We start from the raw sequence: 17,905 nt of genomic DNA, 5'->3' as shown, positions 1-17,905 counted from the left end.
TGGCGAGTGGGGATAGAGAGAAACGCACGTGTGTGCATGGTCATCTGTTCTCCCACCCACCCCCACGCACACATGCTCACACACTATTTGCCTTCCTCCACACTTCCACAGGCCCCTCTGACGTGTCCTTTTGATGATGTCGTAAAGGGGGCATGACCCCATGCATTGACTCGCAGATGGCAGCACAATGGGTTTAAAGCAGACGTGCAGGAGCAGTGATTGCAGACACACAGTGACTTACACACCAGCCACACACACACACATTGGAATATGTGATTTACGGGGACTCTCCATAGGCGTAATGGTCTGTATACTGTACATTATATTCCCCTACACTAACCCTACCCTACTCCTTAACACATCACAAAAAACTCTCAGCATTTTTTGAATTTCAATAAACACCATTTAGTATGTTTTGTTTTTTTAAGCCATTTGGTTCACGAGGACACAGGAAGTGTCCTCATAAACCATGTTTACGTTTGTTCAGCACCAGCAATGTAGCAAATCTCGTCCGCCAATAAATTCCGGTTAAATAATTCACTCTGGGAGTTGTCATGATTAAAATATTTTCAGGAATTTTTTGATGGATAGAAAGTTGAAAAGAACAGCATTTATTTGAAATAGAAATCTTTATTGTATTTTTTTTTTATAATTCATTTAATGCGTCCTTGCTTAATAAATGATCAATTTCTTAAAGAAAAAAATCTTACTGACCCAAATCTTTTTGATGATATTATACCTCATTGTAACATGTATGTTGTGTTTTGGTTTCATTTTCAGTTTCCTCGTTAGTTTCCCTGGAAGTTAATTAATTTACGCACCTGTTCTGTTTTCCGTTGATTACTCCCCTGTGTATTTAAGACCTTAGCTTCCTATGTTCATTGTTCTGTTTTGTCTCAATTTTATGTGGATTGCATTTTCTACTACGTTTCCTCAGATATCTCCAGAGTGTTTATTATTCTAAATAAAGACTCTATCGTCGTGCTGCAGACCACCATTGTTACACTAATCAGCATGTGTATATTCCATAAAGCAACACACACAGACAAAAGACAATAAACTTTTGAACTATAGCAGTTTACGAAAAGCTTTGTTTTATACGCTATTTAATGAATCCAAATGAAATATTTAATTGTCCACCACAATTGTCACAACACAACCAAATACAGAAACGCGCTGCAAATACTCACAACACAACCAAATACAGAAACGCGCTGCAAATACTCACAATGCAACCAAATACAGAAACGCGCTGCAAATTCAGGTCATCGACAAGTAGACACTGAACAATAAGCGGTCTCAGCCAGGTTTGTCACTTGTTGGGGTCCCCTTACAAGTACAGCGTGTTTCTGTATTTGCTTGCGTTGTGAGTATTTGCAGCACATGTGTTGTCAAACTGATGAAGATGTTTTCTTAATTTTCTTGTGTTTTTTCTATTTGCATGTGTTTTCTTCAGTTGCAGAGCATTGAGCTCTCTCGGCCACAATTTTCAGCAAATGTTGAATGCAAATGTCTAAAGATGTCATCAATTTTTATAATATTACAATTACATAATATACAAATCAAGGTAAGACCGTATAAAGTAGTGAAATTAATTTGTTATTCATAAAAAAATAAATTAAAAAAAGAATATATATATATATATATTTTTTTTTTTTTATGAATAACAAATTAATTTCACTACTTTACGGTTTATTTTCAAAAATGTCATTATATTATGGTGCTTTTTCTTTATGAAAATGGAGAATTTTAGCACCACCATTTTTGGTGGACAAAAATTGTGATGTGACAGCATGTGATTTGGCCCTGTTTAAATCCTAAAGACTAAGAATAAGCAATAGTTATAGTGATGCTTGCAGAAAGACTTGCACATCACTTGCAAAATGTGCAAGGTGGAGATTACTGACATGGACTCTTACCTTTTAAAGTGGTCTGTAAGGGCGCCCACCAACTCCCCTACGCGGTCTTGATTTGGGTTCAGTTGACCCCTCTGCAAATGCACCAGAAAGTCATCCTGAGAGGAAGTATGAAGCGCCACCATCTGGTCACTGCCACTTGTTACGCTTACACCAACCACCTGTGGGTTTGAAGAGAGTGTAAAACAGCAATACAAACACATGAAACCATGATATTGGACTATTGTTATATCGAGTATACGTTGCATAGCATGCGTTGGTGCACAATGAAGTCAAAGCATTTGTTTCCAATAAATCCATCTTTCCTGAGTCCAACAGATTCATTTGTCCACCAACTACTGGCATTCAGTCAACCTTTGCCTTTGCAAACCCACAGTAAAAAGCTAAAAAAATATTAAAAAAAGCTTCCTCTGCTTCAGCACATGATTGACTCAGTAACCTTGAGAATGAGTAATGTGCTGGAAATAATCCTGAATGAATGACTTGATTGTTTCAATTACTCAAAACGTGTGACCAATTGAAGTTGTGCGTCAGAAAACTGTGTGTGCGCCTGGCTGGTACGCATGACTCTGAGAATAGAAACAGTCCTGGGGATGCTGTTTGAATGTTCGAGAGCATGAATATACAATAGTATTTATGAATATTTGGAAAAAGCTATCATTTTCCATATTTTCTGTTTTCATTTCATTTTTCAGAAATGTTGCTTTTATCATTTTTATAACTTTTTTTTGTGTGTGTGTGCATTGGGTTCATTAAAGGCTAGTGTGTGTTTCTAAGTGTGCACAAACGTGAGTGGTTATGAACAGCAGTAGGTGCGTCACCGCTGTGCCTGAAAGGAAGAGAGTGATCAGGCAGCGTTAAGCCTCTTTACTGCCACTCGGATGAACACACAGTAGCACACACAAACATGTGCGTACACACACACACAAACACACTAACACAGGTTAAATCACTTTGTGTCCTGTGGTACATGCAGCAGACCTTGCTGTCTGAGATTTTGAGAAATAAGGGTGGGCCAGGAAACACTGCGTTCAAGTCAAACACACACACACGTGCACGCGCACGCGCACACGCACACGCACACGCACACACTCACACAGAATATAACAGATTACCGTAAGACGTGTAAAAACACCATATGTGTAAAGGCCCATTCACACCAACGATGAAAACTCTAACGATAACTTTGACTATATCATTTCATTCTTATTCTATGAGAATTCTTATTCTATGACAATAGGAGTCCATACCACAACTATAACGATAATGACACAGTGAAACAATATCGCTGGAATCACATTCAGAATGTTTTTTTTTTTTTCAGCTGATGAACGATAAAAATATTGACAGCCAATCAGAATTTAAGTCAACTGAAGCATTTAAAGTGACAGATGACAGGCTTATAATAAACAGAGCGTTATTGTTCATTGGTGTAGATGCTTATTTATCATTATAGTTATTACTGTAAGTGTGCACAGGCCGTAAGGTTGCCCTGTCTGTGTCTGCTCTAGAATATCAACTGACACAATCAGCCCCTGTGCTGTGCAGAGTCCTTGTGTGTGCGTCAGTCTATGGTGAAATGAGATTAAAACCACAATGTACTGGGCTGTCACAAAACAATATCCTTGTCTGGGACTGCATGAACCCATCCAGTGTGGTCTGGCCTGACCGGAGAGGGTTGGAAAAGTTCATAATATGCACTTGGATGGTGACCCATTAAGTGAAGGGCTGCCGGCAAGGCTGTGAGATTATAATAGAGTAAATCTCATAAAGCCTGTCAGGACATGTGCATTATATTGCAGTCCAAAATCAAAAGAAAGAAATATATTTTGTTTAACAAAACTGAAGGCTATTTTTAGACCGCAAAGATTTCTTTTGGATCGTGACATTATTTTCATGACAACTAAGCACACTCTCTTCCATAGTCTCATTATTTAAAATGTATTTAAATTATTTAAATTGAATTACTTATTAAAGCATTTATACATCGTGGTAGCATTAGGGTTATTATTGCTAAATGAAAAACATTTTCATTTATAAAATAAACCTTAATTGAAATAAAATGAAATATTAAAAAGCTGTAACTTATTTCATCATACAAAAATTATCATACATCGTACAAAAAAGTGAAAAATCCAGACACATATTAAAGTAAAGAGATTTTGGGGGATAAACATGTTCATTAGTCATGAAAATAATGTAACAATTATTATTATTATTATTATTATTAGTATTATTAACCTTTATTTAACCACTAAAGAGCTCTTATTTTCAACGACAGCCTGACAGAAGAATTAAAATCTCCTGAAATTTACACACACATATACATTCATTTAAAACATTCACAAGCTGTGATAAAAACACTCCCTAATAGTTTTTTAAATGCAGTGATTGAAATAAATGACTTCAACTTCAATTACAAGCGAAAGCAAAAGCAGAGCAGAAATATCTTGCAGATATTTGGGTAATAGACCTAAAAGGACTTTATAAATAAAAATACACCAGTGTATTTCCCGTCTACTCCCGTAACAATCTTAATGCTCCTTAAAATAAACTTTATTTTCTTTATGCAAAATATAATTTCTTTGATTTTTAGAATTTGGTGTGAAATGTGATTCATGTTGTTGTCTACACATGTTTTTGAGTACACAAACGGCTATTTTGACTCAATATATTTTTTTCTGGTGTTGATCTGGTATCTTTTGAATATTCAAATCTGTAAATATCACAATAATAGCTGTGACGTGAAAATGCTGTGTTAAAGAGTATGTGTGCATAATTGTCATGATTCAGTATTATACTACAGCTCTTGCTGAACTGCCCAATTGCTTCTCTCTATCTCTCTGAGACGTCTGGCCCTGCTTCCGCTAGAGACGTGTAAAACATACAGATATGGATAAAATAGCAGGTTTAATGTGTGTTTGTGTGTGTGTGTGTGTGTGTGTGAGTGTCTGTGAGTCTATGCTAAGGGGAGCTTAGACTGCTGTGCTGCAGTGTGTGACCAAATCCCTCTCTCACTATATTGCATCTGAGAACGTAGACAGAATGTAGGTCAGACACCTCACACACAGACTGTTCTGGTCCCTGAATTCACTCAGACGCAGCCAGAAGTTTGCGAATGACCCTGTTAAGCCATCTGACATCATGTCCGGTCAAATGAAGTATTAGTGCTGTCATCTAATAAGAAAGACCAGTTGGTAGATGTAAACAAAAATCCAAAGAGAAAACGTGACTGCAGCAGACGGATGCATTGACCCACATTGCACGGTTGCATAAAAAAAGAAATTAAAAAAGCCCCCAGACAATTACAGATATCAAGACGTGTCTGCTTTCTTTTGAGGGCTTCGTTTAAGTCTTTGCTGTTATATTTTACGCATTTCTGCATGCATGTAGAAGTGTAGGTGACCATGTGTGTGAAATACTTACTGAATCAAGAGATATTCGTTTTTGCACTTTGAAGTGTTTTTTGGGCTCCAGTCTGTAAATATGCTTGTCAGTGATGAGTAGAGCTCTGTCCTTTGTGTTGTTGAACCAGTTGAGCTGAAGAAAAGAGAAATCAGGAGAGAGAAAAAGCAGAAATGGGGTAAGCTAGCTGCCTCTGTCTGAGCTTGACTACAATAATAACTTACAACAATATTCAGGGCTTAATGAAATTCAACCTTTGCATTAGCACTGTTGATAGGTTTATGTACTGCTCTACCATTGTACTGCATGTTCCTGCCTTTAAAAATAGCCTGTGAAATTGGGTTGGTGGTGTGGTTGAGTCTCGCTGGGAAGGAAAGATAAACTGGACCAATGACAGCAACATCCATAGCTGCAGCGCTATGATAGAGTGTGTATTTTATAGTCTTTGCTTAAAGGTGCTCTAAGCGATGTTGGGTGACGTCACTTCTTGTTGACGTTCGAAGTATTGTCAAACAAAACGGAGGCTAGCTCGACCCTCCCTCCCTCCCTCCTCCTCATCCCGTCCCCTCCCCCTCCCTTCCGTGCGTCCTGAAACAGGCTTTTCCAACGTAAATTCGGGACTTTGCACGTTCCTTCTCCTTTTCCCTCTTCTTTGCTATTTGTTTATCGTAACGTCATCTCTTTGGTCGTGTGTCGGCCATATCAAAATTCAAGAGAATATAATTCTAACGTTAGTCGTTGACATTGTCTAGGACATTTCTACTGTAGCTAACCTCCCTCTTCATGCTTTCTCTCTCCTCCGCTCCCCACACCCCCCCTTCATGCGCACGCGCACTAACCCCCCCACCCCCAAATCATTCTTGTCGGTTATTGGCTGGAACACTGTTTGTTATGTTTCGTGGTCCAGACTGGGCCAGTTTGTTTTTGTTGCCGTTTGTGGAGCCTGGGGTGTCTACAGAGACCGCGGTTTTTTACAGTGTGTTCAGGGGACAGGCAGCTAGCGGATAGTGAGGAGATGTTTGCTGTATGTGACAAAAAATGTTTCAGCCTAAAAAACGCGTGACATCGCTTAGAGCACCTTTAAGGCATTAAAACATTGAGAACTCTGCTGTTCTTGTGCTGTCCCACGTTGCTCTATGGTCAAAGCAGCACAGGTGTGAGAAAATGAGAAAGTGAATGAGACTTGGTGACTTGAAGAAATACTTTTCATGTCCAAGAATATTTTTGCCATGTTTACCCTATATAATACGGTAAACTTGTTCAATAACGGTTACTTTTTTGTTACTTCTTATTTGTATTATTGTTGTTCTTGTTGATAGTACTTATTTACTCCATTCACACTTATATTTTACTTTTTTAATATAGTTTTTTACTCCTTTGTAACCATTGTTATTTTATTTGCAAATATTGCTTGTATTCCATTGACACTGCTGTTATTTTAATTGATTTGCTAATATATCTTGTTTACCCCATTTGCACTATTGTTATTTTATTTTATTTGATAATACTGGCCTGTTGTAATTTTACATTATTTATTATTATAATTATTATGACATTATTATATGTATAGGCCTACTATATTATTGCAATATTATAATTATTTGAATATTGTTTGTTTACAACCATTCACACTATTTTTATTTTATTTTATTTGCTAATATTGCTTGTTTACTCCATTCACACTATTGTTATTTTTATTATTTCATTTTGCTTGTTTACTCCATTTGCGCTATTGTAATTTTACTTTATTTGTTAATATTGCTTGTTTACTCTGGTTATTTTAGGTTATTTTATTTAAATTTTTAATGTCATTGTTTACTCCTTTAGCACTATTGCTATTTTACATTATTTCTCAATTTAACTGTTTTCTCTTTTCACACTTAAGTTATTTGATTGTATTTTCTAATATTGTTTGTTCACTCTGTTAATGACACTATTGTTATTTTTTTTATTAGTTAATAAAATATATATTAGTTATTATTTTTTGCACTGTTATTATTTAAACATGCATTTTTACTTTTACGCACTATTCTCTGCAAATGCTTTGGCAATACAAAATGCACAGTTTTTGTCATTTGATTACAGTGAAATATAATTTTAAAAAGCCTACCATCCTGACAGAGCATGAGAAGAGGACCTGGGCATATTGGTCTTTGTTCTTCAGCTCTTTAGTGATGCGCACAAAGTTGGTGCTTGTCAAAGGAGAGTCCTTTGCCTGCAATGGAGAGACACGTTGGATTTATGACAACATGAGAAGCTTAGTCACACAAGCAACACAAACAACATGCACACTTATGCTTCCATGGTTTCCTTGATGACAATTCAAATCAATCCATGACGGATTTAAAAACAGTCATCATCGTCACCAGCCCACTCAACTAATGCGTCAAACAGATATGACACCTTATCTGCAACAACAGATTCTCAACTGTGCTTCATGAATAAGCTTTTGACTCATTTAGATGATCTGAAAACTTCAAAGGTCTTTGAAAGCTCATCTGTCATAGCCGATATACACTGTGACGACAGGAGCGAACATTCAGCATGCATCTTTTGAGCTTTAAAAATGTGTTATGAAATACAGAAATCACAATGAATCTCTTGCTTCTGAGGAAAAATTCTACAGAATTCAAAAAAAAAAAAAAAAAGAATACACTCCTTAATTTGTTTTATTTAACACAAGCTCAAGGACTCACTCTCTTCATTTTACTCCACTGGAGGGAGAATTAGTTGAACCCCCAGGGCTCTTGACTTTATTTCAAGAGATATTTTTTTGCTTGTCCTTGAGCACAAAAAAAAAAAAAAAAAAAAAAAAAAATTGGTAACACTTTACAATAAGGTCTCATTTGTTAACATTAGTGAATTCATTAAATAACAAGAACTAACAATTAACAATATATTTAGTCACACTTTAGATTAGGGTTCAATTCTCACTATTAACTATGACCTTTCCCTCAATAAACTCCTAATTACTGCTTATCAATATTTAGTAGGGTAGTTGTTAAGTTTAGGAATTGGGTAGGATTGGGATGTAGAACATGGTTATGCAGAATAAAGCATTAATGTGCTTTAAAAGTACTAATAAACAGCCAATATCCAAGTAATATGCTAATAAGTGACTATTTAATAGAGAGAATTGGACCCTAAAATAGTGTTACCTAAATTTTTAAAGCATTCATTAATCTTTTTTAATGTTAGTTAATAAAAATGATCATGTTCATTTTAGTTCAGTGAATTACCTGAAGTTAATATTATCTTAAAAAAACGTATTAATAAATGCTGAGATTAACATTAACTAGGATTAATAACTGCCGTAGAAGTATTGTTCATTGTTAGTTCATGTTAACTAATGTGTAAAGTGCATAATTCAGTGATCTTTAGAGCTTATAAAGGGAGGGCTCTTCTCTTGCTTTCTGTTTATTGTCCATCCACAATCTGAACACAATCTTCTGATATGTACACCACAAAGTTTCTGGATTGACAACTGCATTTAAATGCGCGATCAAATCAGAAACTGTGAAGATTGACAGTGATAACCAACAATAACCTCATAGCCACGACTGAAAATCTTGGCCATGATTTGACTAAAGTAAAGCGAGTATATGCAAACAGTAGATGAGATCTGTTGACCTGCTGTTTTTGTGTCACCAACAGTCATATGCATGGTGTCAACTGTTTATTTACACACAACAAAAAGAGACTGTTTTGAACAAAATTATGCCTGAACCATAAAGTGGTGCTTAATGATGATGGGCTTAATGTTTTATGTCCCCTACAGCATTAATGTCATGATGCTCATGCAGGCTTTAAATAAGAATCCCAGGATTAAAAAAAGGCCACAAAAGAAGAATGTATTCCCTGGACTTATCAATTAGTTCTCTTGGTTTAGGTAAACTGTGGTCACATCGTAATTTGTTGCCAAATCTTGGCCATGATTTAACTAAATGAAAACGAGGTAAACTAATTAACTTCATAAATTTTGTAAAATACAACAATAATGAACATTAAAAATAGCTAAAAATGTTTTTGCTTTCTCACAGAAAAAAAAGTTTATGTGAATGTAAAAAGTAACTATTTCAGCAAAAATAAATTGACAAATTACATGAATTTACAAGTTTCGGTCAACAGGAGCAAACAGATTTTCTTCATATTTGAACATACATGAACACGAATTAGATTTTTAGCAAATAACAACATCAGTCTGTTTCTCACATAAAGCTATACATTTTCATTTGTGGGTGAACTATTCCTTTAAGATTGTCAAAGATTCCTGGAGTCAATGGATTTACCACTGGGCTTAAGGCTTAATTAGACTGAAAACTTTAATAAGCTTAATCGATGTAAAAATCTAATGTAAAAGTGAAGGTTCTAAATGAGTAACCTAATGAAAAACTCACATTGGCCAAGTAGTCTCTCTCCCAGGCACGGCTGTATCCCCAGTCCACTCTCTCCCCGCTCAGGGCTGACAGAGCAGCTACTTTAGCTCTCACCTCCGCCATGTCAGATGGGGGGATGTTTTTGATCAGCTGCCTTGCCCACCATCTAAGAGAGAGGCAGTGAAAGCATGAGAGGAAGGCCGAACAATAAAGAAAAAGACATGAAGATGGAAGCCAAGGTAATACCGGTGGTAGAGGTGTTGTGTGATTTTGTGGAACTGCACCAGGGCCGCAGGTGGTGCCGGCCACTCTACACTCTTCCCATAGTCGGCCATGTTTCGAACATTGGCGAAACGTCTCTCCACTTCCCAGAAGTGAGCCTTCACCTTATAGCATTTGTAATATGCCATTATGGTATAGATCGCCCTAATTTTCCTACAGCGCATACGTGCTAATGCACCTCTCCATACCTGCAGAAAGACACAAATACAGGTTGAATGTGAGGGAAACCCTTTTGAAGACACCAAACACTGTAAACTGTAATGTGACTACAACACAAGTGAAACATGCTCTGTTCTAAAACCAAAACCTAAAGGCATATAGGGCATGATCTTTAAAGTAATGATATAACAGATTTAATATTATAAATAAATACTTTTGTGTACTTTTTTGATCAATATAAAGGGCACCTATTATGCAAATGTGATGGCAGTGTGTACACAACCCTATAATGGTAAAAATCCACCCACTCCTCTTCTTTTAATCCCCATAAATCATAAGCAGTGTCTCAGAACAAGTCGTTCGAAGAAGCAGCTTTTGTGACATCACAAATGCTTAGATCCCGCCCACGACTGCTGACGGACTCTGCCCTATTAGCATAGACCCCGCCATGAGTATCTTCTCGCCAGAGCATTTAACAGGTTAGAAGAGTATTCTTATTAAAGCTATAAAAGTTAATTCAATCAAGAGTAATGAGTAATCTTCTGTTTTTCTTTTGTTTGATTCATATTAATAGCATATATAGCAGTAGGTACCGTATATTACGCTGCTTTCACTTTAATTCACAGATCTAATATACACATGCGATTTCTTTACTTGCTGTTTATGTTCACAGACATAACCGACTGTGTTTATGAGAAATGTGTGTGTTTTTAACAGTTTAAGCACAATAAGACGTGAAAGAGAACTTAGTTTAATCCGATTGTTAAGTCTGACGTCACGCGTGACGTTTAGCCTTTTCCGGGTCCAAGCGCTCCTCTCGTCCAGAAATAACAATGGTGGAACCTGTAAATTTATTTACGATCACGTCCTTCTTAGTGAGGCACCTTTGGCGGTCAAAAAGGGTTTAAATTCCTTTAACACCAACAGAGTGGTTAGTGTAGCTCATCACTCAGGTGACATAATTAAGGGTAGAGTCCAGGCATCAATGAAAAAGAAGATTTACGAGGTTGAAGTGAGTTAGCTCGGGACACGGGACACAGCACTGCGGCATTGTAAAAACACTCAATAATAACCAAAACACTAGCGAAAGCGGTAGGTAGGTAGAGAGGACCTGGACTTTGGACCCGGAAAGAGTATTATCGGAGAGTGGTTACGTCACGACTTAACAACCGAATACTTACAGGACGCGCCGTCTGACAGCCGGCTTTCTGTGCGCATACTCGAATGTGTGCGCTCAGAAAACCATATATCAGAAGTTTAGACTGATATGGCTTTAAAACGCATACAGATAAAAACAATTCATGATGACGAAGAACTGCAATGTCACTTGAGCGTGACCGCGTTTAAGGGGACAATCAAAACCAAACAGATGTTTTAGTTTTTGGCAGAGTATCTGAGGCACGAGCTATAAAGGCTCCGCCGTCTTCTGGCAAGCGTGGTGGGGAGCAGCAGCTCATCTGCATTTAAAGATACATGCACAATAATAGCATGCTTTCACTCAAAAATGGGCATTTACAACGTATAATAAAAGATCTGTGGGGTATTTTGAGCTGAAACTTCACAGACACATTCTAAGGACACCTGAGACTTATACTGAATCTTGTAAAAAGGGGCATAATAGGTCCTCTTTAATGGATTCTTGCAGAATGAAAGTAATAATTTCTTAAAAAAATTAAAATAAATAAACATACATGAATAAGGCAATCCCAGAATGCAGCTAAGATATAATGTTCATGCAAGGTGGCAGATGGTGTTGAGGGAATAGCTTATAATATAATTTACATACTTGTATATATAAATATAAAATATGCACATTTTGGATATAATATCTGTTGTACTGTTTAGCATTAGAAAAAAAAAATAAGGGGGAAAAAGAATGCGAATTGGGTGGGAAAGTATTTCAGTGTGACATATAACACAAATGAACAATTATAATAGATAGAGTGAAGTTTTCTAGATGCAATGAGATGCATGCAAGGGTGAGAGAGAAAGAAGAGAGAATTAATTTTTTCATTCAGGTAATTTCCTCACACTACATAGTCAGTGAATGATGGGATGATTTAGTGAGCGAGGGAGTGAGTGACAGAGGGTCAGGTGGACAGAAACATGACAGCTGCTGGGTCGTCTCATCTGCTGTGCAGTACTGAGTTTCCCCGCTGAGTTTTGACTCTAGTTTAAGTCAGGCAGCATTAAGTGGGACAGAAGTTAAATCAGGACAACTCGCACTGCAGATAAATAATTGAATGCAACTAGAATAATCCACCAATCACAAACATTATCACAATTACTGTTTTCAGCCTACACACTGGATGAATGAGTGGGAAATAGAAATTATTAACTAGAAATAATGAGCATACCTATATTTACGTCCATTTCCTCATGTATGAGCCCAGTCTAATTATTCAAAGCAGATTTAAAATAATAGGAATACTGGTTAAAAATGTTTAGATAAACATTGCTTTATATATTTACAGATACATTTTTATTTACATCTGCTTTGAAAAATGAGAATGGATAAATCATAAAACATGTACACAAGAATGCAAATATAGATTTATGTTCTGCAAGTTCAAAACAGGTTATAAGGACTGACTGAAGTGGAGCTGCAGAGGGATCTACCGTCTAGGTGTTATGATCCCACTGTGCTTTCTTGTCACCTCTGAACACGTACATGAAATAGTGAGCAAGTCAAAAATGATTAAGTGAGACAGCAGAGAGCAAGAAAACAAAGAAATGAAAGAGTAGAAGGAAGAGAAAGACAGGAAGCAGAAGAGGTAAAGCCTCAGGAACAACAATAAACAATGCTGATAGACAGAGACCTAAAGTGCCCTAGGAAATTGACAGATAGAGAGAGAAAAGTGAAAAGAGTGTCTGTCACCTTCTGTAAGAACAGCACTAAAATGGGGATGAGCGCGGCTCTCTCTTGCTCCAGCGTGAAGAGCGTGCGAGGCGTTCTCACGAATAGCTTGGTGTGGCCATACGCTACATCATCCTCAAAGCCGTGTTGGTTCACAATGGCCTCCACAGCCTCCTGATCAGTGCTCATCAGGTGATTGGGCCACGTGTATTCACAGGTCATCTTGTACCTGAGCATTAAGATGCAGTCAAAATTTACTAAGAAAGAATTGCTGATGTCATTTATTTGCACTTTAAGCATTTTGGACTGCAGGTGCCTAGTGATATGATGCCGTTTACACTGAAATTACACATGCTATGTGGCACCACTGTTTAGTGAATCTAGGGCTGGGTATCGTTCAAAAAATTTCGATACAGATACCTTGATTTCGATACCGATTCCTGAACGATACTTTTTTCGACAGCAATTTTATGAAATCCATTTTAATAAGATTATATAACAAATTACCTCAGAAAAACTTAGGTTTTATTTTTTCAGTTTGACTCATGCTCCTTAGCCAGTGCACAAAAGCTGAATTTGTTTGATCAAAAATACAGTAAAACTTGTAATATTGTGAAATAGTATTACAATTTAAAATCCGTTCTTTTATTTGAATATATTTAAACATGTCATTTATTCCTGTGATGTCAAAGCTGAAATAAAAAATAGTTTATGTTTTTTATTTTATTTCATTTCATTTAATGTTTAGTATTTACAGAGCCCCGCACATGTATATGTGGCCACGAAAATAAAAGTTTGAAAACAAACAGCTTTGTCATTACAGCAGAAATATCAGAAATATCTTATCCTAAATGGGAGCCTTTATTGTCTTGGACAATAGGGGACCTTTGGATCAAAAAGGTTGAGGTTTTCAGCACTAGTGAATTTTAGTTACATTGAAAAGTAGTACATGACGTCTTCTCACCTCTGCAGAAAGCGTGCATAAGGCTGTCTGTAGGCAAATCCAGCTCGGCGAACACGGACATTCTCCAGCAGTCCCAGATACGCCACTTGGTGCTGGCAGCGTCCGTCATCAAACAACAAGGGGGACTTCACCTCATTTGGCTTTATACAGCGCACATAGTAGGGCTCCTGTAAGACCAATTTCATTTCATTTCTATTGCAGAAATTGCTAAATTAAAGCATTTACCAAAAGTCTCAAAGGTGAGATATTGAACTGCCGCTGACTAATAAGTTAGCTTAGTGGCCAAAAAAGATTTAATAAAGGCAATTTGAAAGCTTATGATTATGGTTTGTAGTTGATAGTTGCTCTAATTATAACAGAAAGCCAACTGCAGTAATTTGCTGTGTGAAGAGAGAAGAATGAATCAAAGGGACCTTTTCTCGCTGACCTTTCCTGGAAACATAAAGCTCACTTCATCAAGACTGCACAGTGTTACAGTGATTACGTCAATTCTTAGAACTGTGAGTTTTCCATGTGAGTTGAGAGCAACATCGTTCCCTTTCTCTACCCAATGAGCTTTCACATAACAGCCTAGATCTATCTATCTATCTATCTATCTATCTATCTATCTATCTATCTATCTATCTATCTATCTATCTATCTATCTATCTATCTATCTATCTATCTATCTATCTATCCATCCATCCATCCATCCATCCATCCATCCATCCATCCATCCATCAGAGAGATTATAAGAGTAGGATCACTTTTTTTTTTTTTTTTTTTTACAGTGTAGAGAGCATGTGAAGACAGGATGGATGGGGTGAACGGTCAGATGAGGTACAGGTGTCCCCACAGGACCAGAGGGAGGGCAGCCAGTCCTAATGTGACCTAAAAAAACAGAAGCTGCCACGAGTGCAGTCCCACTTTACCACGCAAGCACACGTGTATACACACACACGTGCAGCATGGCAGAGAAGAGGAGATGAGATTAGAGGAGAGGAAAGGAGAGACGAGGAGAGGAGAGCCATCCAAACTAAAGCAGGATTTAGCAGGTGTTCCTCTGCTGTTAACTAACTGTTTTTATCAAATACAGACAGTCTCCATTAGAAAGATTGCATTTTTCAACACTTCTACATAAGAGATTACCTGAGCTATTCTGAGAGACCCCTATTTTATCTTTTCACAGCAAAGAGTATTAAATGGTAGTTGTGTAGATTAAGCCTAGATTAAATTCATGCTTATTTCTACATAAACAAATGCTCTTGCATACATAATGTACCACAATGGGCCCCTATCTACACCAATTTGTGATTAGATTTTAAAACTACAACCACAATGGTCTCAGCTGAAATCCTAAGATAAGAATGTGCATAAAAAAAATAATTGCCATGGATTATGATAAAAAAGATGAATGAAAAGGGTTAAGTGGAATCTAAATACAGTGACCCCAAAAAGGTTTTTTTCACTTATAAAAAACAAAACATGAATGCTTTTGCTTTATATAATAATGATCAAACCAAGAAGCATTTATTTAAAGGAAACACACCTTTCTGAACTTCATACATTAATTAAAATACTATGAGATTAGTTGCTTATAAGTCTGTGTAACAATGGCTCAGAAAGTGAAATTAGTTTGGAGAAAAGCTCCAGTTTTCTCCATTTGTGTGCAGATGCCACCTGGTTTGACATTTGATTGAATGCAATGACATTTATACATATTTAAGTGTGGCTTAAGTGTCCGAATTATTTAATTTTTTTTCATTGGGTTCACTGTATGACATTTACAGTAGTCATTTCTTACCTTACAGGCCAATTTGTCCACTAGAGCAATAATAGAGTTTTTGAAGAGTGTAGCTGCAGTTAGAGGCCGTTTGGTCACCTCTGTGATGCTCATTTTCCCATCAGGCCACATTTCTTTGAGGACGGGGTCAGAACTACAAGAAAAGATTTAGAAAAGAGGGTGATAAATAATGTGATAAAGTGGAGAAAAGAAGCAAGAGCATGCTAGTAAAAAACAAATTAGAACAAACCAGAACAGGAATATAAAGAAGAATATTAAAACAAGTGCCCTACTTTAACAAGTCCTTGAACACATACAGGCTTTATGCATTATTTTAAAGAAATAGTTCACCATAAAATGAACATTTTATCATCATTAAGGACTCATTTACTCTCATTTCAAATGACTGATTTGTTACAAGCGATTTTCAGTTAAACTTAAAAATTTGGTCTGTTTGTCACAAAAAACATCATATGGCTTCAGAAGACGTGTGTACTGCACAATATATTATATGAACAATTGTTCTGGTGTTTTGTTCCACACACAAAATGAAAAAAAAGTAAGTCAAATGGATTTTAAACTACATGAAAGGTGAGTAAATAAGGATGTAATGTTCTTTTTTTGGGTACATTGATTATTTAATTGAAAGAAAGTTTAAAGTCCTCAAACCTGTTGTACATCAGTCGCTTAAAATCTTGGAAAAGCGGGTCCTTGTTCTTCTCAAGAAAACCCTCAACTGAGTACCTGAGAGGAACGTGGAAGAGAAATCAGTACAAGGCTTGAAATAGAAAGGGAAATTACATTAATTGACTGACTCAGTGGTTGAGGCACTCAATGAACAGTCCTTCATACATAACTCAATTCAGACAGGTACAGATGACTCACACAGCACGCAGATAAACCTACACTTCGACCATTATCTTGACAGCATGACATGAACAAAATGTTTCAGTAGGCTTAAAAGATCATTGAAAGGTACATTCTGGTTTGGCTTTTTGCCATTATAGACAGGAGAGTAGACACAGGACAGGAAATGATGTGGAGGGGAAGGTTGAGCAGGACATGGCGCAATTACACTTTCATGCCAAATGCAAAAATACTCAATCTCAATCTCAACTAAAATGCAAGACAAACTGCAACCTGGATTTAATATAGAAAACAATTTAGTTTATATATGGGGCAATTTTGTATTATAAAGGACAAATGGCAATGCGCTAATCACAGCTATATGACCATTACCCTTCCAAAAAAGCACTGTGGAAGTACTATGGTACAATGATGGCATCAGATGCTGATACAATGGTACTAAGGTATACAGTGTGATGCTGAATGATAAGATAACTTTATTTGCATTCCTTGCTACGCTACCCTTCAAAAGTTTGGGGTCTGTAAGATGTTCTAATGTTTTTGAAAGAAGTCTCTTATGATCATTAATGATGCATTTATTTGATCAAAAATAAAGTAAAACAGTAATATTGTGAAATAATATTAAAATAACTGTTTTCTATATCATTTATTCCTGTGATGGCAAAGCTTATTTTCAGCAGCCATTACTCCAGTTTTCAGTGTCACATGATTCTTCAGAAATCATTCTAATATGCTGATTTGCTGCTGAAGAAAAATGTCTTATAATTATCAATGTTGAAAAAAGCTTAATATTTTTGTGGAAACCATTTTTTTTAAAGATTCTTTGATGAATAGATCGTTCAAACAAACACCAATTATTTGAAATAGAAATCATGTGTAAAATGATACATGTCTTTACTGTAACTTTTTATCAACTTAATTCATCATCGCAGAATAAAAGTATGCAAAGTAATCCAAGAAACTTGGACCATGATGAATACCAAGAATACCATACCAAAAATCCTAAATATGTGTGAATGTGCCAAGAAAACAGACACAACAAACAATAGAATTAGCTATTTAGTGTGATTTGTTGGTTACGTAAGGTGTGAAATGCTTGAGAGAAAGTATTGCATGTGCTGGCCAGGTACAAAAGCCGTCCCGAGTCCACACAGCTCTGTGGACCGGATTAGCAAGCACAGATGTGCAACACCAACAGTCAGACCCACGTACACAGACACGTGTTAATTCACTTCAGAAACAACACCGCATAATACATGCAAGCACTATTATTTTCTTACACATTTCCAGACACACGCACATGTATTCACACACACA

At 36.6% G+C, this 17,905-nt stretch overlaps 1 protein-coding gene across 1 annotated transcript in view; it reads right to left on the bottom strand.

Moving 5' to 3' along the window:
• The window catches only part of myo1g (myosin IG), a 48,352-nt gene that overhangs the window by 14,350 nt on the left and 16,097 nt on the right, over positions 1-17,905 (bottom strand). The window contains exons 13-21 of the mRNA XM_082186364.1: positions 16,391-16,465; positions 15,743-15,875; positions 13,960-14,126; positions 13,017-13,224; positions 9,944-10,167; positions 9,719-9,863; positions 7,432-7,536; positions 5,343-5,456; positions 1,920-2,077 (exon numbers count right to left, since the gene is read on the bottom strand). Coding sequence (XP_082042490.1) covers positions 1,920-2,077; positions 5,343-5,456; positions 7,432-7,536; positions 9,719-9,863; positions 9,944-10,167; positions 13,017-13,224; positions 13,960-14,126; positions 15,743-15,875; positions 16,391-16,465 — 1,329 coding nt within the window. The remainder of the gene's footprint in view (positions 1-1,919; positions 2,078-5,342; positions 5,457-7,431; positions 7,537-9,718; positions 9,864-9,943; positions 10,168-13,016; positions 13,225-13,959; positions 14,127-15,742; positions 15,876-16,390; positions 16,466-17,905) is intronic.

Source organism: Leuciscus leuciscus, assembly GCF_965113295.1.
Source record: "Leuciscus leuciscus genome assembly, chromosome: 12".
Lineage (NCBI taxonomy): Eukaryota > Metazoa > Chordata > Actinopteri > Cypriniformes > Leuciscidae > Leuciscus > Leuciscus leuciscus.
This window is presented reverse-complemented; position numbering and strand designations above follow the sequence as displayed.